This window comes from Arachis duranensis, chromosome 6 (assembly GCF_000817695.3).
Source record: "Arachis duranensis cultivar V14167 chromosome 6, aradu.V14167.gnm2.J7QH, whole genome shotgun sequence".
In the NCBI taxonomy this organism is placed as follows: domain Eukaryota; kingdom Viridiplantae; phylum Streptophyta; class Magnoliopsida; order Fabales; family Fabaceae; genus Arachis; species Arachis duranensis.
In genome coordinates this window covers 82,430,276-82,456,186 of record NC_029777.3, presented here as the reverse complement: position 1 = coordinate 82,456,186, position 25,911 = coordinate 82,430,276, and the positions used below count along the sequence as shown (strand labels likewise).

At 35.8% G+C, this 25,911-nt stretch overlaps 1 protein-coding gene across 2 annotated transcripts; it reads right to left on the bottom strand.

Annotated features, from left to right (window-relative positions):
* Positions 1-8,167: 8,167 nt before the first annotated feature.
* On the bottom strand, positions 8,168-12,787 carry LOC107494306 (phosphoribosylglycinamide formyltransferase, chloroplastic). Of its 2 annotated transcripts, none has more exons than XM_016115365.3 (7): positions 12,358-12,787; positions 11,423-11,783; positions 10,653-10,764; positions 9,481-9,657; positions 9,254-9,380; positions 8,981-9,099; positions 8,168-8,657 (listed from the first exon to the last, which is right to left on the bottom strand). In XM_016115365.3, exons 2-6 carry the CDS (start codon positions 11,766-11,768, stop codon positions 8,986-8,988), a joined length of 876 nt encoding a protein of 291 aa, XP_015970851.1. In that variant the 5' UTR covers positions 11,769-11,783; positions 12,358-12,787; the 3' UTR covers positions 8,168-8,657; positions 8,981-8,985. The 2 variants fall into 2 exon arrangements, with proteins under 2 accessions (XP_015970851.1, XP_020980594.1); XM_021124935.2 differs by having other exon boundaries at positions 8,169-8,657; positions 11,423-12,046.
* Between the last annotated feature and the right edge of the window lie 13,124 nt (positions 12,788-25,911).

Here is a 25,911-nt window from a genome sequence, read left to right as displayed (position 1 = left end):
GGATTTAGTGATTAGTATCTTAGCAACCGATTTAGCGACCAAACAGTTGCTCACTCTTTTCGTTATCAGTTGCAAAATCGGTCCAAACAGTTGCTCACTCTTTTCGTTATCAGTTGCAAAATCGGTCGCTAAAATAAAATGTAGTGACCGATTTTGTGATCAACTATCCCAAATACATTACTTTTGTTTTGGTTGCTAAATTAAAAGATAGCGACCAATTTTAGCGATTAATTTTATTTTGGTTGTATTTAAAACTTCTCGGTCGCTAATTCGGTTACTATTAGCGACCGAATTTGTTAATTGCTAAAATCGGTCGCTGAATATAATTCTATATTGGTCGTTATAGCAACTAATTTTTTCATTCACTAAAATCAGTTGCTATTCCGATAATTTTTTGTAGTATAAATTTGTGCTATGTGTAAAAATTTATGTTCTAATATCAATAAATTTCTGTGTTTTCCAACAAAAAATTCTGTACTAAAGAAACATAAAAATGAAAAAGCGGTGACTCTCATGCATGCATTTTTTGTTTCGCTGAATTTATTCTACTTTGTTGGAGTTAGTTAAAAAAACGCTTATACATATAGTATCATAATTAACTAAGATGGAGTTCATCTAAAATGAAATCAAATAATTTAATGCACTATTTATGTAAAATAATGAGCAGTGCCATGTAGGGTTTTACAGTATTCTTTTAAGGTTTTATAGTATCTGTTAGAGTCTTTTTTTTTATCAACATCAAACTTATTTACTTGCATTGCAAATCAACAACTAGCAACATACCTCGATCACAACCATTAACCATTTAAATTTATATTACATAATTTTTTTTTAATAAATAGCTATTTAATATGTTTTTAGTTTTAATATGACATAATCTAGCTAGTCATCTGTCAAATAATATAAATTTAATTTAATTTAATTTGTTATATTTTATATTCTCTAATTAAAATGTCATCTTAATCTGAATTTATTTTAAAATAATAAATATTTTACTCAATACTTATTTACTTTAATGAATAAAAAATTTATTTATTTAAAATTTAAAAATTTTTAATTGTCATTTGAAATATATTAACAAAAATAAAATTTATATATTTATTTATTTATGTAATAATATGTTCTGTATTTAATAAAACCATCAATACAATTTTTTTGTTTCATTTTCTCATTTTCTTTTAATAAAATCTAATGATTTATAAAAATGACACATGTAATACACATAAAATTGTTTGTAGTATTTTAGACACAAGTCTTTTTATACGAGATTAATTTAATTTATTCACATGATTTTTAATTATTATCAAGTTTTTTCTAGACAAATACTATAAAATGATGGAAATGGTATTAAGCTAGATGAATGAATAGTGTTAGAGATATAACTATTTATATTATTTTTTTATATCAGTTTAAGTTTTAGAGATAAATGGTATCATGACATATGGTAAAAGTCTAGAGTTCGATATTTAGTAAACTCTAAAAATAAAAATAAAAAAAGTAGCACTATAGCATAAGACAAATAAAAAGAGAAAAATAGGTTTATGCAAAAATGAAACAAATTCAAAATAGACTCTTACTTGAAAGAAATTATTAGAGATATAATCATTCATGTTGTCTTCTTCGACCAACTTAAATTTTGAGATGAGTGATTGATGAGCGGGTAATTTATACGCTTTTAGGCATTGTTTTTTGGTAGTTTTTAGTATGATTTAGTTAGTTTTTAATATATAATTATTAGTTTTATGCAAAAATCACATTTCTGGACTTTACTATGAGTTTGTGTGTTTTTCTGTGATTTCAGGTATTTTCTGGCTGAAATTGAGGGATCTGAGTAAAAATCTTATTCAGAGGCTGAAAAAGGACTGCAGATGCTGTTGGATTCTAACCTCCCTGCACTTGAAATGGATTTTCTGGAGCTACAGAAACCCAATTGGTGCGCTCTCAATTGCGTTGAAAAGTAGGCATCTTGGGCTTTCCAGCAATGTATAATAGTCTATACTTTACCCGAGATTTGATGGCCTAAATTGGCGTCAAAACGCCGGTCAGAGACTGTTTTCTGGCGTTAAACGCTAGAACTGGCATAAAAGTTGGAGTTAAACGCCCAAACTAGCACCAAAGCTGGCGTTTAACTCCAAGAAAAGTCTATGCACGTGAAAACTTCAATGCTCAGCCCAAGCACACACCAAGTGGGCCCCAGAAGTAGATTTCTGCATCATTTACTTATTTTTGTAAACCCTGGGTTACTAGTTCACTATAAATAAGACCTTTTACTATTGTATTTTCATCTTTGATCTTGGGATCAGGTCTTTGAACCCTTTTCTATTGTTTCATATTATTTGGGAGGCATGGCCATTCTTATGTATTTTCAATGGTGGAGTTTCTACACATCATAGATTAAGGTGTGGAGCTCTGCTGTTCCTCATGAATTAATGCAATTACTACTGTTTTCTATTCAATTCAAGCTTATTCTTGTTCTAAGATATCCATTCACACTTCAACATGATGAATGTGATTATCAAGTGACACTCATCATCATTCTCACTTATGAATGCGTGCCTGACAACCACTTCCGTTCTACCTGAAAACAAGCTTGAATGCATATCTCTTGGCCTCCTGATTCACGACGCATGGTTGCCTCTCCTGACAACAGAACCTTCCATTCCGTGAGATCAGAGTCTTCGTGGTATAAGCTAGAATCAATTGGCAGCATTCTTGAGATCCAGAAAGTCTAAACCTTGTCTTTGGTATTCCAAGTAAAATCTGGGATGGGATGACTGTGACGCGCTTCAAACTCGCGACTGTGGGGCGTAGTAACAGTGCGCAAAAGGATCAATGGATCTTATTCCGACATGATCGAGAACCGATAGATGATTAGCCCTACGTAACCCGTAGCCGGACCATTTTCACTGAGAGGATGGATGATAGCCATTGACAACGATGATCCACCTACATATAGCTTGCCATGGAAAGGAGTACGCATGACTGAATGAAAGCAGTAGGAAAGCAGAGATTTAGGAGGGATAAAGCATCTTCATACGCTTATCTGAAATTCCCACCAATGAATTACATAAGTATCTCTATCTTATTTTATGTCTTGTTCATCTTTTAATTATCAAAATCCCATATCCATTTGAATCTGCATAACTAAGATTTACAAGATGACCATAGCTTGCTTCAAGCCGATAATCTCCGTGAAATCGACTGTTATTCACGTAAGATATTACTTGGACGATCTAGTACATTTGCTGGTCAGCTGCACGGAGTTGTGAGAGAAATGTAAACTCACGATTTCGTGTACTAGTGATATCATGATAAATAGTGATAGTTTTAATATTTTATCAAATGGTTGAATATATGAATGTAGCACCTCGAATTATGTCCTCTTTATTACAATGAGAAGAGAAGTGTCAATTCGGACTGCACTTGTTTGGTAAATTAATAATTAGCATAATTCTATAAAAAATTACAACACAGGGCAAAATAATTTAATAATATATAGAGACGCACACACAAAAGACAACTCGATATAAAGCATATTTTGCGTTATGCTAAAAAGTGTAATATAAACAGCTTGATGCAAATAATTCAATTTTATTTGGGAAAGGAAACAAAAATAAATGTTTTAACTAAACATAAAGAGCTCTTGATATCACATTGAATTTTGTATAAAATTAATTTTGTAAATTTAATTTTGGTGAAAAGTAAATTTGTGTTAACGTGATTTATATTTGACAATCTTTATATTAAAATAGATTATAGTAAAATAAATATTATTTAGATTATACTATTTAAAATTACTTTTAGATAAAAAATACTAAAAAATACATTAATTTAAATAATTTTTTATATTATTCTATTATTTTAATTTAGATATTTGAATATATCTTATTAATTAATTTTATAATAAAATTAATATTTACTTATTAAATTAAGTAATATATAACAATTGACAAAATATATTTTAATACATAAAAATACTAATAAATATTAAATTAAAAGATAAAATACTAATAAAATACATAAAAAAATATCTTATACAAAATTAGTACATAAGAACACTATTATTTTTACTGCATGTGATTAATAATTTGATCTCTAATCGAGTCTCGAACATAGTCTATTTTTGCAGAAGAGCTAACAGTTAAAATTTGATCAGAACTTTCACTAACATAATTATTATCTTCTCCATCAAAAATGTTTGCATGTTCATATTGACTAAGTTCAGTATCAGTTTTAGAATGTCTTCTAATAAAATTATAAAAAAAGATTATAATAAAAAGTAAATAAAATTTAATTATATGAATNATTTTATACACAATATAAATATAGTACAGCAAATGATAGAAAAAAAAGAATTTATATAAATAAGAAATAATAAAAATACCATAAAATTAATAAAATACCCAAGAGATCACACTACTGAAAAAAAAGTCAACAACATTTGTCATATGAATAAAAAAATACAATAAAAATAAGTAAAAAATCATATGAACAAATCTAAATAAAAATAAAAAAAAGACTTCATAAAAAATATACATATAAAAAATAGTATAATGAATGATAAAAAAAACTCATATGAATTTGGAAGTAACATGAACTCTAAAAACATAGCATCAGAACACTAAAAAAATAATATAAAATACATTTATCATATAAATAAAAAAATACAATAAAAACATAAAAATCAAAATATGAAAAAAGTATTAAAGTAATAAAAAATTAAAATATTTATCTTGACAGTGATTGAAACAAATTTAAAAGATCTTGATGAAAAAAAATTTTGGAACGAAAAATCACAAAGAACTATTATGAAAGTAGATAGTTACTTGTATCCTTTTTATAGAAGAAAATGAAAGATAAGGTTGGTAGAAAAGAAATAAATTTCTCACCTAATTTTTCCAATAGCAACCAATCACTATGAACGTGAATGCAGAAGCTACAACTTTTAGCTTCACGTGAACGTGCGTTGAGAGGTGAAATCACTTTTGCGTTCAGAGAGAAGCCCATTTAAGTATCTTGAATGTCCCATTTTTATATTTGGCAATTGTTTGGAACTCTGAATCCATAAGTGCTTTCACCTCTGAACAAGCTAAAAATTCTAACTTCTGCGTTCACATTGGAAAATGCAAAATTAAATTAGGTGAAAAATTTATTACTTTTCTACCAATTCTACCCCTTCATTTTCTTCTATAAAAAGGATGCAAGTAATCATATAACTTTTATAGTAGTTCTTTGTGTATGTTCTTCGTTCCAAATTTTTTTTCATCAAAATCTTTTAGATTTGTTTCAATCAAAGATAAATATTTTAATTTTTTTTATTACTTTTAGTACTCTCTTTCATATTTTAATTTTTATGTCTTTTATTATAATTTTTTATTTATATGATAAATATTTTTAATATTATATTTTTTTATTTTGATGTTATTTTTGTAGTGTTCTAATGTCATATTTTTTGTGTTTTAATGTTTTTTTTTATTGCCAGTGATTACAGAAAGGAAAAGGGAAGGGGAACTAGGGATGGGTTGGAGAATGGAAACTAAGGATAGGTTGGAGAAGAGGAAGGGAAGCGTAGAAGGAAAAGGGAGAGGAAAATGAAGAAGGATTGGGAAAGAGAAAAGGGACCATGGAAGGAAAAGAAATGGAAAAGGGGAAGGGGAGCGTGGAAGGGAAAGGGAGAGGGAAACTGGGGAAGGGTTGGGGAAGGGGAAAGGGAATGGGGGGTGAGGGGTGAGGGTTTTTTTTTAATAAATATAAAATGATGTCGTTTTTAGTATTCCGATGAATGGAAAATGTCTTAGGGACTACTATGAATCTTGGAGGACAATTTCGGAGACGAATTTGAGTAATCATTAAGTTTAGGGATTACTTTGAGTCTCGAGTACAAGTTCAGGGACCACTTTGAAACTTAACTCTATCAAGTCATAAGCCTTCTTTAACCTCCATGCTCTTCCCAATAGATCAACCATGCATCTATAATGTCTGATTCCTATTTCAATTTCATATCTTTTCATTTTAGCTGCTATTTCCAAAGCCTCATTTATCAAACCACCATGAGCACAAGCAGAGAGCACAATGAGACAGGTTATTGAATCAAGCTTTATATTTGATTCCTCCAATCTGCCAAAATTCTTCACCCTTCATTTCCTCAAAATGCGGAGTGCTTTTTCACCAAATCTATTCTGAACATGCCTAACAATCATTGGATTCTAAATCTCCACCTTGCATTTTGGAACGTGCTCGAAAATCACCATAGCCTCCTCGACATGGCCCTTCTTGCAATAATCACAAATCATAGATGACCACACAAAGCGGTTTCTCATTGGCATCTGTTCAAAGATCTCCCTGGCAGCTTCCATATTCCCATTCCTAACATATCCATCAAATCACAATTCATGTCAAGTGTTTTTTGCCTCGTCCAGAACCTTATTGAACAATCTCCTAGCAAAGAAAAGAGAAGAGAAGGGAAGAGGGGTACTATAGAGAATGATTTTTAAATTTGGGGAATAGAGTTTTTAATTTTGATTTAGGTACCAAATTGCACCAAAAAAATTTACTAATCCACATCAACTAGTCGTTACGTACGTGTTACAGAAGAGTCCAGATTAGCTTTTTGGTGGCATAAGATGGATGAAATGTGCCTAAAAGACGACTCTGCGTCCCGGAGTACAACTTCAGAAACAAAAATGGGTAATTATTAACTCTACGGACTACTTTAAGTCTCGAATATAACTTTAGGGACTACTTTGCGACTTAACTCAAATATTATTATTTCACAGCTTATAGTAGCAAAATATGATTAATTGGTGACATTTTGCACGCATATAAATAGGAGATAGGTATTTTTGTTTCTAGTTATTTCTACCTAGCTTATGAAATAATGGAATATAGAGATAAGCTTTTTTTGGGTGACTGAAATAAATTAAACAAAGAAAAACAAAACAAACAAAATAAGGAACTGCTTAAATAGAGGGACAGTCCCGTTTAAGACTACTCTTAAACTCCTCCCAAGGTGAAAGAAGCTCCACATGCGAAAGTTGTAACTTCATCGCCATCTTTGCCATAGTATCTGCCACCGTGTTTGCATCTCTTATAATCAAACGAAAGTCAACACGCCAATTCCAACGCATGATATCTCTTATTTTGAGCACCAATGGATCAATAAACCAAAACCATCTTGAGTAACAAGATTAAATGCTTCCACACAATCCGTCTCACAAATAACATCTTGTTGACCCACATCCCAAGCTAAGAGATATCCTCTCCGAATAGCAAACAATTCTCCTTGAAGAATACTATTACTCTCAATTATTCCCAAACACCCCATTTGCCAACTCCCATTACAATCTCTAATAACACAAGCAAAACCAACACTATCACCCGAACCAAAATAACTAGCATCACAATTAATCTTAAAAGTACCAATGGATTGTGGATTCCAAAAACCATTTAGAGTAAAGGGAATGGACATACGTTGTAATTCAAAAATATTCCTAAACTCCTTTTCTGAAGTTAATGTCAGACAAATCACTTTTTTCTGAAGCCAAGTTTCATGGGAATTAAAGATGTCATTATTCCTTACTCGCCATATCCACCAAAGTCCCAAAAAAAACTTGAACGGATGCTCTCTGCTATGATATAAGAACCAGCTCTTTAAATCCAAAAAATGACAAAAAATATCCAACCTATATCAGACAAGCTAAGCTTTTGGACAAATTGATACATATCAATTTTTTGTTTAAAAAAGAAATCTCGTATAAATCCAACAAAACATGGGAAAATAATGAAATTTTTATTTAAATAAAAAATAAAAAAGGCCAACTTTTTCTCATCTATTAAATTGTATGTGTTTACCGACACAGATACAAAATCATATTTGACTAGACATAAACATTGACAAGATACTAAATTATTATATTTTATATCCTTCCTAACAGAAAGATAGAAAGAACACAAAAACACTAATAAAAAATACAATTTATTTTTTATTTTTTTATTATTCTTATTCATTTTTCATAATTATATTTTTTATTATTATATTTTTCTTTTTACATTTTTTGTATGGAAAAAAATTAAAATAAATTAGACTTTCGTAATTTATTCTTTCTTATACTTAATTTATCATCAAACAAGATACAAGAACACTAATTTTTATGCCTATCATTTATATTTTATTTTCAATGTCATATCCACCAAACAAATCCTTGTTGACCCACACAAGTGAATCAAAACTCAAAAGGATAAATATGCCCCAAAAAATTGGCCCCGACGGGGAGGAGAGTCAGATAGAGAGACTTAAACAATCAAATGATGAACAAACTACGAATGTGATACAAATATATATATAACTGAATTTGGATGTCATAGAGCTCACCCAAAAAAATAACAATAATGAGATGCCAAGTTTCTAGTTTGTATGGGGTAAAAGGGGTCCAAAATTATGAAGTCATCAGCCCTCATCATCTATTGGGAAAGAAAAATTATAACAGGTTTATATATACAATAAAAGAGATGTTTGTGGCTTCCTAATTAGATTATTAGATTATTTTTCAAGGGTTTGTGGACCTCTTGAAGGATCGCCCCCCTAATTGCTCATTTATTAATTCTTTTATTACCTAATTATTTATGTATTTGTGAAGTTCCATAGCTAGCAAAATCCCCTGCAGCAGAAACAAAAGTCTAATTACTCAAGGTTACATTTAATGTTATTCAATCCTTACTCTTAATATTAAGGTAAATGATATCAACCACCCTTGAGAATTGAGATCAAGTGATATTATACACAGCACTTCACTATTGGCAAAAGTATAAACTAGTCTCCTTAAGATTTAGATTATATGGCTCTCAATACACAGACCCCCTTGATAGCTACGATATTAAGAAGTGTCATACGTAATATCACTTAACCTCATGGGAGATCAATGTCATTTATCCCTAATGTTATGAAACAAAAGTGTAATTGAAAGGCAAATTAAATTTACACCATAATTAGCAGAACTCATTGGGGTTATCTTTGCTTCGAATGAGAGGGACACCGTCTTCCCTCCAAACTATACGCTCTTCGCACAAAGCTTCGACCACCTCCACATATAACCGGTGTTCCTAAGTTCAAAAATGAAAACATAAGACAACAATGAATCGCTAGGCTTTTGATTACATCAATGTAAAGGTTCATGCATGCCTCTTGTGGCAAATAAATTTGCTAGAACTTTCATTTAGGATTGAACTTGTTTAAAGATATATAAAATGCTATTACCTCCTTGAGAACCCTGGAAGCCAACTCCTCTGCAGTGTCATTAGCCAGTACAGGGACAGCACGTTGAGCAAGGATACGCCCCGTGTCATAATGTTCATCAACGAAATGAATTGTAGGACCTGAATATCTAAAACCAACCCAGAAAAAATGAAGCACAGACACCTGTCTCCCATACGAAGTGTGACAATTCAAGTGAAACAGCATGAGAAGTTTGGCGAGAAGTGTACCTTGCGCCCGAAGCAATTACTGCTTTGTGCACCTTCAGACCATAGTATCCTTTGCCTCCAAAAGCTGGAAGAAGTGATGGATGAATGTTTAATATGGACTTTTCATAAGCCCGAATCAATTCAACAGGTATAAGTTTGAGGAATCCAGCTAAAAGAATAAAATCAACTTGGAAACTCCTGATAAAGAGAAAAAGTACTACGTTAATACTCAATAGTATGGTATAACCACATCTACGTGGAATATCAAAATTATTGCTTATGCAAAGTTGCAGCTTTTTTGCCATCTCTTCTATACTAATAATGCAGATACCTTTCAATCTAAAAGTAACACATCCGCCTTACGACACGACTTAAAGTACCAGAAACGAACTGAAAAAAGAAAAGAGGAAAAAGAATTTGCACTGAATATTGTTTAATCAATTCATATCGGTAAAGAATTTCACGGAGTATACCATGCCCTTTGTTACTTAGGTTACTTAGGCACTTCCGATGTACTGATTAGGAAGAGTGTTCCAAATCCTGTGACAGACTGCCTTGTGTTTCATGAAAACCAACCAGTCTACTAGATTTTTACTAGTAGATACAAGGTTACAAGCCAATAGAACAGATGCACAACAATCATAAAAGATAACAAAATAACAAGTTTATAATTTATAGCATATGTTCTTGGACACATCATGTAGAAATTTCCCATAAATCACAACTCGTGTTTCTTCATATGATAAGTGATATCCAAAAAAGGTGCAAATGACGCTTGAGATCTACACATGCAAATATGAGGATGAAAAATTAGCTAAAAAGATGTTCTTATCTATGTTGATAAAGCTATTATTTTTGCACTTAACAATTTCAGATTGAGAAGGTGGAAAGCAATCAAAGCAATAATCATATTTTCTGCAAGTGCATATTCACTTGGAAGATTTGATGGCTCCGTCCAAGAGGTCCAAAGGAGCTATTTGAGTTAAATTTTGTTGCTTCTGAGAAATTCTGGTATATTTATCCTCTATTTTTATAGAAAAGGACATTTTTTTACAACATGGTTGATCTTGCACGTAAGGAATGTGAAAGTATTTCATAAAATTATAATAAAGAGACAGATTAACACATTGAAGAGTAAACCAAAAAAAGCAATTGCAGTAAATGAAACAAAGAAGCACTGCACTGCACCACACCTTAGTGTGTCAACAAGCTCACTTGGAGATAGCCCATCGGATCCATCCTTTACTTTAGGGAACAAAACAACTGGGATACCATTATTTCTTGCATACTCAGCACCTCCACAATCTGGAATAAAACAAATGAACAAAAGAAACTTTCAGTACACCAAGACACAAAAGGTTAAGTAAATAACATACTTCCAACTTTTGCAGATAAAGTGCACTTTGGAAGAGCAAATGTTCTAATCCACCAAAAAAAAGAGAAAAAAAAGTGTTTCCTTTTTGTTTTAAATGAAGGAAAAAGATGGCAATGATTTCGTCCCTTATCAAATTTCTTCAACATTTCACCCTGGAAATGATGGCACAAATACAATAACACATCGTGTAAGACAGGTTCAGTTCAGCTTATTTATCTTTGGTAGTTGTCCTCTAAACTAAGCTCAGTATGTACATCAGTACATGAATAGATTCACATAGTTTCTAATGATTGGTGAACGTATTCTCAGATTGCAGCATCTAATAGAAATATTGAGTTCAGCTCATTCATCCGTAATATATAAAATAAATTAATAAAGTACTAAACTCTCTAACTCTTTTAAAAGTTCATATAAATAAAAGAATTTTATTTAGTTAACAAAAAGTAATTTATTTTTACCAAAATAAGCTAAAACATTCGAACCTTTAATCCAAGTAATCTCATTTAAAAAACTATCATTGAAGAATACAAGAAATATAAAAATTAAAACATAAGAAGCAATGAAAAAGTTCAAGGATTTGAAGCATACCATGTTTATTTGTGACCAAAACAAGAACATCACCATGGAGTAAACCCTTCAACGAAGCCTCGTGAATGGACTTGAAGTTGGACCCTCCACCGGACACGAACACTGCCAGCTTCTTCCTCCTCGCCGGCATAGTGGCCCCAACTTTCACCTCCGCTGCTTCTTCTCCTATCGTCCTCCTTACACAAAAGACCCTCTTCTTCTTTCCCTCAGTGTAACTGCACCCCAATCTCTGAATCCCAAGGTTCTTGAGCCCAACACAAGGTAAAGTATGAAGCTTTTTATGAGAAGGTAGCAGGAGTGACGAGGGTTTGGGGCAAAACCTAGAGAGGATTTGTTGAGCTTCCATGGGAATTGTATGTTCCTAAAAGGAAAGGAAAAAATAGGATAATGTTACAATTCTGTGTATGTGTGAGGAGGAGCTTTTGTTGGAGTCAGGTGGGAAGGCCAAAAACGGTGGCGTTTGGCGTTTGAGGAGATGATCAGATGACACACAACACACAAGACTGCTTTACATGTATGGCAATTTTTTTTTTTAGTTGTGTTTTCTCCTAAAACACCTATCTTATTCCAACAGCACAAAACCCTAAACCCTTTTTCAGGCTTTCCACCAAAAGCCTCCGAAGCCTAAACAGAGAGGGAAGAAAAACTTATTAAAAAATAAAAAGTAAATAAAAGAACCACAAGCACAGCACCTATTATCTAATAAAACTATCAAATATCAATGAAAACTTCTTCCAGTTCCAATCTCTTGATTCACAGAACCTATTAGCATCAATATTACATACAAAATTACAAATGCAATTCAGCTAGACCTATTACAAATTAAACCAATCAGTTGTACATACAATGATACAAATACAATTAGCATCAATACATTAAAACAGCCAAAAAAAAGTATAAAAAATTAATAAGAATAACTAAATAAATAATCTCACCTACAGCAGAAGCAGAAAGCCAGAAACAGAGTCAGGGACGATTTTCCAACTTGGGGTCGTTGCAGTGTTCACCGTTGCAGAGCAAGCCACCGGCGAGAGAGAGCAGAGCTTCGGCACGAGCTGAGCTTCGAAGAGTTGCCAACACGATGACGACGGGGAAGCAGAGGCAGACGAGGCACGAGGCGGAGGCAGAGACAGGCGAGGTACGGCGGAGCCAAGGAGGCCGGGACGACACAGACGGAGGAGGCAGAAACGAGCAGAGGAGCGGAGGAAGCGGAGGCGAGCAGGGAGAAACAGAGGAGCCGGCGAGGAGTGTGACGAGTGACGACCTCCGTTGTTGGCTGTCGTTGTATTCGGCAGTGACCTTGCGGTGAGTGAAGTAGAGAGGTGAGGAGTGAGTGTCTGAGGGAAGCTTGGGATTCTTGCATAGTACCTAGGATCTCTATTTAATTCTTAAAATTTTTTGATATTACAATTTTAAATGAGTTTATCAATTTTAAAAAATTTGTATTAAATCTCACAATTTTACGATTTAAATCTTGTTAAGATTTCATGTTGTATATTTTTTATTTACTTTTTCGATTTCACGTAAAATCTCGATTTTTTTACTTTTTTTTGGGAGAGCGTGATTTGAAGTTGAGTTTGGGGTTGTCGTTAAGCATAACCTCGTGAAAATTAGTTTCTTAGTGATTTTAATTTTGAATTAAAATTAGTTATTGAAAAAAAAGTTAGATCTTTTAGAGAAATTATTGGATTTGGTATCATAAATTATACTTAAACCTCAATTTAGTCTTTGAAATTTTGGTTGTCTCTATTATAGACTTTTAAATTTTAATTACATTAGTCTCTGCGGATATTTCTATCACAGAGTCATTATTAGAGAAATGAGGTGTATAACAAATTAGAATACTATGCTAGACTCCACTAAAATGCCGTTTTAGTTTGGCGCTTAAACAACCCAAAACAAGTAAACAACATCATATCATATTTTGAGATGGCAAACGTTTTAGTTAAACAAGCACTATACCATATTCTCCCCCTAATAGGACTAATCTTCTTTCTCTTCTCTTCAATGGTGTTGTTGTGAGTCTGACTTATCAGATTCGTTGAAGTCACGGTTCTCTTCTCTTCAACCACTTTGCATTGCATGACCGACTTCTCTTCACCTCTGTTGACTAAGTTTGAAGTAAGAAAAATAGTAAGAAAAAAACGTCTATACCCAAGATGATGCTTTATTTTTTTTTCTTCACTTTTGGTTCCTTCTCTTTTTTTTTTTATGCATTCTAACTAAATGTATTTTGCTTTGCATGTTAGTATATGTTAATTTTGTGCTTATTCTCTATTAAGATTTATGTTTTAAGTGACTACCATTTAATTTCTTGACCTATTAGTTAGATGTTTGATCATTCCCTGTTTCTGTATCATTAATTGATTTTAAGTATTTTAGGGAATTTTTTTAGATTAGGGTTTTAATATTGGTATGTTTGTCTGATAATCAATGGATTAAGAAATAAAAAGATAGAATCATATTGTCATATGCAATATGTTACATTTGATTCTTCCTCTGTTTTATTTATAAGAGAGGTGCAATTTTATCAAAGTCTTAATCTCTATATGTAGCTAAGTTGATTAAGTCAATTGCTTCTTGTATCTTGTAACATAGAGTAATTGATTCAGAAGAGTTAATTATTAATCGTACATGGAGTAGTTGATCTGATTTTTTAAATGAACTCTTTTTAGCCTGTTGTTGTCTCATAATAACAATATAATTTTTGTTTTATTAAATCTAACCTTGTCAAAACATGGTAAAGAATAATTAAATTATATTCTTTTGCCGTATTGTATTTTTCTTTCTTTTATTCAATTGAATCATTGAATAAACATTGAGGTGAATTTTGTTGCACCAGTTTTATTTGTTGTTGTTGTTAATCATTTTTTAAATTTTTTGTGTGCAGATGGAAAATCAATTCATTAAAATTATATATTATCATGGAGGATCATTCATCAGAAATGAAGATGGAAGCTTCACATATTACAAGCAGCAAATTTCAGAGTTATCTGAGTTAGATTTTAGTCAGAGACTGCTACAAACACCTTGGCTATGATAAGGTCGAGCAATGTAGGTGGTTGGTTCCCAACATGCCTTTGACAATTGGTTTGAGGATCTTGACTAATGACAATGAGATGCTAAAAATGTGCTTTTATGCTGAGAGAAACAACGGAGTTGCTCATATGTATTATGAGCATGGAATTTTTGAACCGGATTATGTTGAGGAACAACAATCATCTAAGTCAGCTAAGGAAAAAGAATTGATGTTGGTAAACGAATCCCAACACTTCGTACAACTGTCCCAGCAAGTGCATTGGGTCGTCCAAGTAATACCTGAGTGAGTCAGGGTCGATCCCCCGAGGATAGTGATTTGAAGCAAGTTATGGTTATCTTACAGGTCTTAGTCAAGTGGATAGAAGGGTTATTGGTTTGAATTTGGTTAAACGCATAAAAGAAATAAAGAAAAGTGTATAAAATACTTTGTGAACTGAAATATAAACAGGGATAAGAAATTGGTTAAGGTTTGGAGTTGCTTTATCCTTCTGGATTAACTCTGTCTTACTATTTTCTTCAATTGTGAATGATTTCTTCTATGGCATGCTGTATGTGATCAACGCCGAACGGCTGCAGTCACCAATCTCCTCCTGATCTGAACACCAGGGTTAGTGCGCATCCAGTCTGATTGAGGGTGAAGCTCTTACAACCCATTCTCCTTAATGATCCTACTCAAAACGCCACAGATAACGTCGGATCTTCCGGATCAGAGAATGTTAAATCTTTAGGTTATAGCCTCTACCATAGAGACCTTAATCTCCCCATACTTCAGATGAACCGGTGTCTCGAGAAATTCCCAACGAAGTCGTAGATTAACCGTCTAAGAGATATATAATCAAGCTGGCGGTTCGATGCTTTCCTGGCTCGTATTCGCACGAACCCAAGTAGACACGGGTGGTTGTCAGGCACGCGGTCTTAGTATGAAGAACGGAGCTGATTGTCACATATCATCTCATTCATCATGTTGAAGAACGAATATACATCTTAGAATTGAATCAAACATGGATTGAAGAGAAACAGTAATACTTTTTTTAATTCATAGGACTCAGCAGGGCTCCTCCCCTCAACTTAGGAGGTTTAGAAACTCATATTGAAAGGAAACATGATGGTAAACAAAAATATGGCAGACCCCTCTCAATGAGAGGTGTAAAAGTTCTTTAAACACTAAGGTAATGACTAAGGATTACATAAAAAAGGGTAAAACAGTCTTTTAGTGCTAAAATCCACTTTTGAGCCCCACTTGGTGAGTAATTGGGCTGAACTTTGATGAGATCCACGTGCTATGAGGCCTCTAGGGCGTTGAACGCTGGCTAGAGGGTTATCTCTGGGCGTTTGGATGCCTGTTTCCTCCTTTGGGCACTGGACGCCTGGAATGGGGCAGGGGGCTGGTGTTGGACGCCAGTTGTGGACCTTCTAATCTGAAGCAAAGTATGAACTATTATACATTGCTGGAAAAGCTCTGGAAGTAAGCTTTCCATAGCCATTGAGAACTCTCTATTTGGACCATTGTAGCTTGACGTGGCGGAAATTGGCGAGTTAAGAATTTATTAATATGGACACGTTGCAAGTACAGTCCTCAACCAGCCGAAAATCCGCTTATCAATTTAAAAGGGGTTGTGACAATATTGAAAATTAAAATACTGGGAGTATGAATCCCAGGTCGTCTCCCAACGAGTTGCAAGGAGATATGTTATTTTATCAATCGGGCGTTTTCAAAAATGGTTTAGTTGATAAGCAGGGAATTAATCTAGAGAAATTAACTAATTTTAAATAAAAGCCTTGACTGGGAGTAGATTAGTTGGAAGCCCTATTCTTGTTGAAATACTCTCAAGATTAATTAATAATTGGAAGTTGCTTTGCTTAGTTAACCTTTACTAGGTAAAGGAAAGTCAAGCAAGTTGGAAATCTGTTTCTAGTCATAAGTCCCAATCCTCTCCCTTGGGAAGGACTAGAGTTAATGATTAGAGGTAGCTCCAACAATAAACCCAATTATAATTTCTCTCTTGAGTAGTTCAACTCAAGGGTTCCTTTCAATCATCCCCAATCAAGTCATGCGACTACTCACTCATCATAATTATAAATTTCACGGAATTAATGGTGAAAATAAAAGAAGACATGATAAATAATAATAAAAGGATTAATTGAAAATAAAAATAGTCTATATTAATAACTTGTAGAAATAATCCAATGTCAACTCTAGAGGGATTAAGAATATGGAAGAATAAATATAAAAAGTAAATAACAAAATAAGATGACTAGTACCAGAGGTAGACTCTTCTCAAAAGCTAAAGCCAAAATCTTCCAATCCTAATTATGAATGCTCAAGTGAGTGAAAAACCTAGGGGAGGAGTAAATCTAGATTTAAAACTAAAAATTATGCAGAATGAATTGTTGTCTCTATTTCTGCATGTTCCCTAGCTCTAGTCTGTGTTTCTGGGCCGAAAACTGGGTCAAAATCTGGCCCAGAAACTCTGCCAGTGACTTCTGAAATTCTGCAGATCGCGCATGTCACGCGGCCGCGTCATTCACGCGGACGCATCATTCGGCGTTTTGCTTTCCCATGCGGGCGCGTCGTCCATGCCTCCACGTCACTTATGCTTTTCCAATCCGCGCAGTCGCGTGAGCCATGCGGCCGCGTCACTTCGATTTCCTCTCTTTCGCGCGGTCGCGTGAGCCACGCGGCCGCGTCACTTCTCGCTGGTCATCTCCTTAATTTCTTGTATTCCTTCCATTTTTGCAAACTTCCTTTTCAATCTCCAATTCATTCATGCCCTATAAAGCCTGAAACACTTAACACACAGATCACGGCATCGAATGGGATAAAGGAGAATTAAAATACCTAATTAAAAGTCTCTAGGAAGTAAGTTTTCAATCATGTAATAATTTTAGGAAGGAAATATAATGCATGCTAATTATGTGAATAAGTGGGTAAAGATCATGATAAAACCACACAATTAAACACATTATAAACCATAAAATAATGGTTTATCAACCTCCCCACACTTAAACATTAGCATGTCCTCATGCTTAGTTGAAGGAGATAAAATAAATGAGTAGGAACATGTAAAAACTCATGCAATGCAATGCAACCTATATATGTGGATGCAACTATATAATTCTTGTCCACTTGATCAAGAATAAATAAGCTCTTCAAACAATTACAAATCAAGTTCCACTAATTCAATTCTCATTCAGTCAGAACAGGTAAAAATGCAAGAAGGTAGCTCATGAAAGCGGGAAACGTAGAATTTTAAGCATTGAATCCTCACTGATGATGTATGTATACTCTAACATAGAATTTTAAGCATTGAACCCTCATTGATGATGTGTGTATATTCTAATCTCTCCAGTGTATAGGGTAATCACTCTATCCTTCTCTAATCATGCTCCTTAAATTTTGTTCTTTTCCTAATCAATCAACAACATTTAATATACCAATACAACATCATGAGGTCTTTTCAAGGTTGTAACGGGGCCAAGGTAAGGGTAAGGATACATATATGGTTAAGTGAGCTTATAAATTGAATCTTTAATTAACTCAAACTCTAACATAACCTATATATTTTATATAACTATGGAGTTCGTACCTAGCTACCCAGAATTCTCTTTCACATTCCATACTCACGTATCAACTATTTATTTTAATTCTATCATACATGCATTGACCTTTGAATTCTTAACTCAACATTGGGGTAATTTTGTCCCCTTATTTATTTATTGAATATATTTTTTTTTAAACATAGCTTATCAATGCACATGGATTTTTGATTTTCATAGTTTCACATGAGTAGGTGTCCAAATTCCCATTATTTTATCATGACATATCCCCTCATTATCTTTTGTTCCCACAATTTTCCATACTTAATTAGCACACACAATTCTATCTTAAGCTAACCAAAGATTCAAATTGGGGTATATAATTGTTTTTCCGCTTAAGGCTAGTAATGTGGTAAATTATAGAACAAATGGGATTTAAAAGCTCAAAGTGGCTAAAAAAGGTAATTGAAAGGGTAGGCTTAATTTGGATAAGTGAGCTAAACAATTAATGGCCTCAATCATATGCAGCATATAAATATATTAAACATTGGACATATAGGATGGAACAAAATATAGGTTACAATCATAGAGAAGTAAACACACAAGAATAAAACAAATATGGTTAAATAATGTAACCATGCATAAAGGCTCAATTCTCACAGGTTGTGTGTTCTTTAGCTTTAAAAATCTTGTTCCAAATACAACTTCAAGCAAATTTAACATAAGAGTTTTAATTAAAATTAGTGAAATTTTGTCCAAAGATAGAGTTTTAGAAGAAACTTATTGTCTTTTCAATCAAGTAGAACATGCATGCAACTAATCTATTACTATGTAATTTATCCTATTCTATAAAAGAAAGAAAAACTAACTAAATATCCTAATTTATTGGTGTTTAGGGAAGAAAAAGTACCTCCGGAAGTCAGGTACTGACCGACCTCCCCACACTTAAGGATTTGCACCGTCCGTGGTGCCATCTGTCAAGAACAGTGGTGGGCTGGTGGCAGTGTCTCCACAGTCGGGACCATTGTGGCTCCCTGTGCTGGTGAAAGAAGTGGAGTCCGGAGTGCCTGGATCGTCATCAGGTCTGTGATTTCCTGTAAGTAGCTCCTTGAGGTGTTTAAAATGGCGGTGGTTGCGGCTCTCTCGGAGCTTTGCTTTCTTTTCTTGTTGGTCCAATCGCTTCAGTATTTGGTGCAGTAGCTGACTAGTAGATGGTGGAGGAGCTGCAACATCCTCTGTGGACTGGCTGGTAGTGGCAAGTTGTGGCCTGAGATATCTCCCGTTAGGGACGTACTGATCATCCTGGGGAAGTATGGCTTTGGTGTCTCCAGCTCTGTAGGAGACTCCAGCTGCTGAGATAAGATCAGAGACCAAGGCGGAAAAAGGTAGGTTGCCCGCGATCTGCACGTGTTCCATAGCATTCCGGATATGTCTTGGTAAATTAAGAGGCTGGTCTGTGAGGATGCAATATAGTAGAACGGCCATGTCTGCAGTGAAGGAGGACTCATGAGTACTCAGAAAGACGTAATGGGATATAATCTGTGCCCATACGTGAGCCTCTAAGGTAAGTGCGGAAGCCGAGATGCCCTTAGGACGGGAACGATGGTATCCGAAGATCCATTTGCTGCCAGGTTGAGCGATAACTCTGAGAACAGCGTCCCAGTCAAAGGTGTATGCCTGTCGCTTGATTGAGGCTTTCTGAAAGGCGTCCAATCCTTCTGGAGCAGGTGAAAGATCTAAGGCTCGCTGAATGGCTTCTTCTGTAATAGGGACTTGCTTCTAACCTATATAGACAGACTGCAGGGTTGGCATGTGGAAGTTGGAGTAGAACTCAACTACCCAAGAAAGATTGACCTGTCGTGGCTGTCTCTGTAAAAATTCCCAGTGTCTTTGTGCAATTTGCGGCTCAACAAAGGCGGCAATACAAGGCGGAAGGATGAGAAGGTGTTTGTTGTTGTAATTCCGAGCTGCCAGAATAGGAAACATCCGCTCACAGTAGCGATTCGGGAATCGTGCAGTGTCCTTTGCTGGGAAAGCTCTCTCTTTTCATCAATCTTTATGATCCTTTTAATTCTTTTTGTTGAGGACTTGACTGCAGTTGAAGAAGGTTCTGCCACTAATGCTCTTTTTGTTCCTTTCCTTGCTGTGGGTTTGGGGGTAGGTTTCTCTTTGCCTTTCTTAGTGGCCATTCTGAAAAAGGAAAGAGAAAGTAAATTAAATTTAAAGAGATAAAGCAAGGAAGAAGGTTGAGTGAGTGATAGTCAATGCACGGTAAAGATAAATGAAGGGAACACATAGTCATGACAACATGTGAAAAGTTCATAAAAGGGAATAAAATAAGTGCATTAGAGGGTAAGTAGATGCAAGATGTTTATTGGCATGCCGGCAAGGGCATGAGTAGCATAGATCAAGCATCACTTCGTAACAAACTATCACGTTTGTATTGACAATTAAATTCACTTAATATAATAATAAAGGGAATTTGTGAAAAGCAGGCATTGAATAGTAGAATAGAATAATGTAGAAAAGTGCATGATGCCATATGGGCTTTTTCACAAACACATAGCATGCATGGTAACTAATCCAATGAAAATAATAAATTGAACATGCAAGCAACCCTTTTAAAAATATAATTGCCAAACAATTTTGCAACAATCCACAATGACCAAATAAATTTCCACACCAATAAAAAGAAAGAAAAAGAAAACATATGCAATGAAAGTAAAAAGAAAGAGAAAGGAAGAAGAAAACATAAATAAAGAAGAAGAATAGAAAAGTAAGGAGGGAAGAAGAAAAGAAAAACCTTGATAATGGTAGTGAGAGAGAGAAAAAAAGTAGAAAGTGAGAATGAGGGAAGAAAGAAGAAAGGGGAAGAAAGAAAGAAGGAGGGAAAAGAAAAAGTAGGATTTGGGGAAGAGAAAGATAAGATGTGTGGCAAATTAGGATAAGCTGTGCGGCGCAAGCGACGCAGACGCGTGAGTGACACATGTTATGCTACTGGCGCGAGGGCAGCCTCGCGCTCGCACAACTCTCTGTTCGAAATTTTATTTTTGCCAAATTTTGGGTGACGCGATCGTGTGGGTCATGCGATCGCGTGAGTGGCCATTAGAAGGATATGACGCAGACGCGTGAGCCATGCATCCGCGTGGGAAGAATTTGTGCGTTCAGCACTAATCCAGCACCACTCTAGCACAACTTTCGGTCGTGCACCCTATTTGCGTCGAATTCCAGGGCACGCGGCCGCGTGAGTGATGCGGACGCGTGGGAGGCCAATGTTTGCACTTGACGCGGACGCGTCAGTGACGCGGTCGCGTGGGATGATTTGTGCCAAAGGCACGCCTCCAGCCATGCTCCTGCATTACTCTCTGTTCACTTTCTTATACTCTCGGATCCACTTGCGATGCAGACGCATCAATGATGCGGTCGCGTCGCGATTTTTTTTATGCAAATGCAGTATGCAGATGAGGTGCAAGATAAAGGCAGTAGTATGAAGAAGAGTTATAGATGAGGGAAGAAAAGGAGAAGAAGAGGAACGATCATACCATGGTGGGTTGTCTCCCACCTAGCACTTTGCTTTAACGTCCTTAAGTTGGACGCTTCAGTAGCTCAGTTTTCAGTTGCGAATGGATCCTCTAGGAGGAAGATATCTAACTCCTTGTTTTTTGTCGCCTTCTCACCATGGTAGAGTTTCAAACGATGTCCATTAACCTTGATGAGTTCAGAGCTTGAAGGGTGACTTAGATGGAAAACTCCGTACGGCTCAGCCCGCTCGACTCTATATGGACCTTCCCACCTTGATCGCAGTTTGCCTGGCATGAGCCTCAGTCTAGAGTTGTAAAGAAGGACCAAATCCCCAGGTTGGAACTCCTTTCTCTTGATGTGTTGATCATGTACAGCCTTCATTTTCTCCTTGTACAGTCTTGAGTTCTCATAAGCTTCTAGGCGAAGGCTCTCCAATTCTTGCAGTTGCAACTTCCTTTCAGCTCCAGCTTTCTCAAATCCCATGTTGCATTCCTTTACTGCCCAAAAAGCTTTGTGCTCCACCTCAACTGAAAGATGACAAGCCTTTCCATAGACTAAGCGAAAAGGACTCATCCCAATGGGTGTCTTGTATGCTGTTCTGTATGCCCAAAGTGCATCTTGTAGTCTGGTGCTCCAGTTTCTTCTATGAGGTTTGTTCTGTAAAATACGCTTTATCTCTCTATTAGACACCTCGGTTTGCCCATTAGTCTGAGAATGGTAGGCTATTGCTATTTTATGAATGATCCCATGCTTCTTCAGTAATCCTGTTAGTCTCCTGTTACAAAAATGGGTGCCTTGATCGCTCACGATTGCTCGTGGTGATCCAAAGTGACAAATAATGTGGTTTTTCACAAAGGAAACAACAGTGTTAGCATCATTAGTACGGGTGGGAATCGCTTTCACCCATTTAGAAACATAGTCTACAGCTAACAATATATAGAGGTGGCCATTAGAATTTGGAAATGGACCCATGAAGTCAATGCCCCAAACATAAAAAATTTCACAAAAAAGCATAGTTTGTTGAGGCATTTCATCCCTCTGGGATATATTACCAAACCTTTGGCATGGGGGACAAGATTTACAAAATTCAGCAGCATCTTTAAAAAGGGTGGGCCACCAGAATCCACAGTCTAAGATTTTTCTAGCTGTTCTTTGAGGGCTAAAATGTTCTCCACTCTCAGATGAGTGACAGGCCTCTAAAATGGACTGAAATTCTGATTGAGGCACACACCTTCTAATTATCTGGTCAGCGCCACATCTCCATAAATATGCCCATATATAATATTTAGACTCGCTTTTCAGCTTATCTCTTTGGTGCTTAGTAAAGTGTGGAGGAAAAGTGCGGCTAACTAAATAATTAGCTACAGGTGCATACTAAGGGATTACCTCAGATACTGCTTGTAGGTTATCAAATGGAAAATTATCAGCTATAGGAGTGGAGTCATCCTTAATGTGTTCAAGGCGACTCAAGTGGTCTGCCACTAGATTCTGGTTACCACTCCTATCCTTTATTTCTAAATCAAATTCTTGTAGTAGCAGTATCCAACGTATAAGCCTTGGTTTGGATTCTTTTTTAGCTAATAAATACTTTAAAGCTGCGTGGTCTGAATACACTACTACCTTAGTACCAAGTAAATAGGCTCGAAATTTATCCAGAGCAAAAACAATAGCAAGAAGCTCTTTTTCAGTAGTAGTGTAGTTAGACTGAGCAGTGTCTAAAGTCTTAGACGCATATGCAATGACAAAAGGATCTTTACCTTCACGTTGAGCCAGCGCTGCTCCTACTGCATGGTTGGAAGCATCGCACATGATTTCGAATGGCTGGCTCCAGTCAGGTCCTCTCACAATTGGAGCTTGAGTCAGGGCGGTCTTTAGTTTATCAAACGCTTGTTTGCAATCCTCGCTGAACTCGAACTTGATATCTTTCTGCAGTAACTTGGATAGGGAAAGTGCTACCTTACTAAAGTCCTTAATGAATCTTCGGTAGAAACCTGCATGGCCAAGGAACGAACGAACTTCCCTCACAGAAGAGGGGTAAGGAAAACTAGAAATAACATCTACCTTTGCTGGATCTACAGAAATACCAGTATTAGACACAAGATGTCCCAGTACAATTCCTTGTCTTACCATAAAATGACATTTTTCAAAATTCAAAATGAGGTTTGTACTGACACATCTATCTAATACTCTAGATAAACTATCCAAGCAAAGGTTAAAAGAATCACCATAAACGCTGAAATCATCCATAAAAACCTCCATACAGTCCTCAATAAAATCAGAGAAAAGACTCATCATGCACCTTTGGAAAGTAGCTGGTGCATTGCACAAGCCAAAGGGCATTCTCTTGTAAGCATAAGTCCCAAAAGGACAGGTAAAGGTAGTCTTTTCCTGATCCTCAGGAGCTATATGAATCTGGAAATAGCCTGTGTAACCATCTAAAAAGCAATAATGTGATTTACTTGACAGGCGATCCAGCATTTGATCAATGAATGGGAGAGGGTAGTGATCCTTACGAGTAGCTTGGTTGAGACGCCGGTAATCAATGCAGACCCTCCAGGCGTTCTGTACTCTGGTCGCTATGAGCTCTCCATGCTCATTATTCACTGTAGTGACTCCAGACTTCTTGGGCACCACTTGTACTGGGCTCACCCATTCACTGTCTGAGATGGGGTAGATAATACCTGCCTCTAATAGTCTGGTCACTTCCTTCTTGACAACCTCTAAATAGTGGGGTTCAGTCTTCTTTGGGGTTGACGAACAGGTCTTGCTCCTTCTTCTAAAAATATCCTGTGCTCACAAACTTGAGGGTCGATGCCTACTATGTCTGCTAAACTCCACCCAATTGCTTTCTTGTGCTTCCTCAGCACACTAAGTAACTGCTCTTCCTACTGAGAAGTGAGGTCCCATGCAATGATAATTGGAAACTTCTGCTTGTCCTCGAGGTAAGCATATTTGAGGTATGGAGGGAGGGGTTTCAATTCTAACTTCTGTTCATGGTCTGGCTCTAAATTATCTGGAATTGGTGGCAGTGGTAGAGTACCTGTATTGTCCTCGAAATTCCCCACACTTGGACCTTGTCCTATGTACTTATCTTCAAACTCTTCCTGGTGAACTTCAGCTACGGTTTCATCTATGATGTCATATTAGAAGATAGAACGGTCTTCTGAAGGGTGCTTCAGAACTCCATTCAGATTGAAGCTTACTACTTGGCCGTCTGTTTCAAAAGAGTATGTGCCTTCAAAAGCATCTAATTTGAACTTCGAGGTCTTCAAGAAAGGTCTTCCGAGTAGGATTGATGATGGCTTCTTTGAGTCATTTTAGGGCATCTCCAAGATGTAAAAATCAATGGGGAAAGTGAGACCTTTGATACCCAGTAATACATCTTCAGCAACTCCATTCACTGTAATAATATTTTTATCTGCTAACACAAAATGAGATGCCGACCTTTTTAAGGGAGGGAGCCTCAAAACATCATATACAGATAAAGGCATTATACTAACACATGCTCCTAAATCACACATGCAGTCAGAAAATATCACGCCTCCAATTGTACAGTTAACCATGCATGGGCCTGGGTCACTACATTTTTCAGGTATATTTCCCATTAAAGCAGATATAGAACTACCTAAAGGAATAGTTTCTAATTCATTAATTTTGCCTTTATGTATGCACAAATATTTTAGAAACTTTGCATATTTAGGTACCTGTTGAATGACATCAAAAAGAGGAATAGTTACCTCAACCTTTTTGAATATTTCTACCATTTTGGGATCAGGTTCCAACTGCTTCCTGGGCTTCCTTGCAAGTTGCGGAAATGGAATAGGAATGGCGTCCTCTATAGCATCTGCGCCCTTTGGTGCTTCTTTCTGTGATTTGGCGTCTTCTCCTTCAGCCATGTCTTGCATGCTCTTCTCTTCTTCAACATCTTCTATTTCCACTACCTCTTCAGCTGAGGCGTGTTTAGGTGGGTTTGGCTCTTCCTGATTCCTCTCTTGCAATGTGGTTCCGGACCTCAGGGTGATGGCATTAATGCCACCCTTTGGGTTGGGTAATGGTTGAGAGGGGAGTCCACCAGAGCTTGAGGACTGGTTGTTAGAGTTGGTCAGTGATCCAACCTGTGAGACAAGGGCTTGCAAAGTAGAAGTCAAACCATTCAGAGTTGCATTAAAGTTATTTTCCATAGCCTGTTGTCTCCGATCAATGGTTTGTAGTAACTCATCATTAGGGGATGAAGAGGGATAAGTGATCTGAGAGGTTTGCTGAGAATTTTGAGGCTGTATGAGATGAGGTGCTCTGTAGGCCTGATTCTGATTCTGCTGCCTGAAGTTGTTATTGTTATTCCACCTCTGATTTCCATTGTTATCTCTGCCTCCTCTGTTATGATTGTCCCT

What these genes read in the sequence shown, in the direction of transcription:
- LOC107494306 (XM_016115365.3), bottom strand. Translation starts at nt 11,768, where the DNA reads ATGGAAGCTCAACAAATCCTCTCTAGGTTTTGCCCCAAACCCTCGTCA. An exon ending in TTTGGTCACAAATAAACATG is followed by an intron (nt 10,765 to 11,422) that starts GTATGCTTCAAA and finishes GTTTTATTCCAG; the next exon opens with ATTGTGGAGGTGCTGAGTAT. An exon ending in GTAATTGCTTCGGGCGCAAG is followed by an intron (nt 9,381 to 9,480) that starts GTACACTTCTCG and finishes GGTTGGTTTTAG; the next exon opens with ATATTCAGGTCCTACAATTC.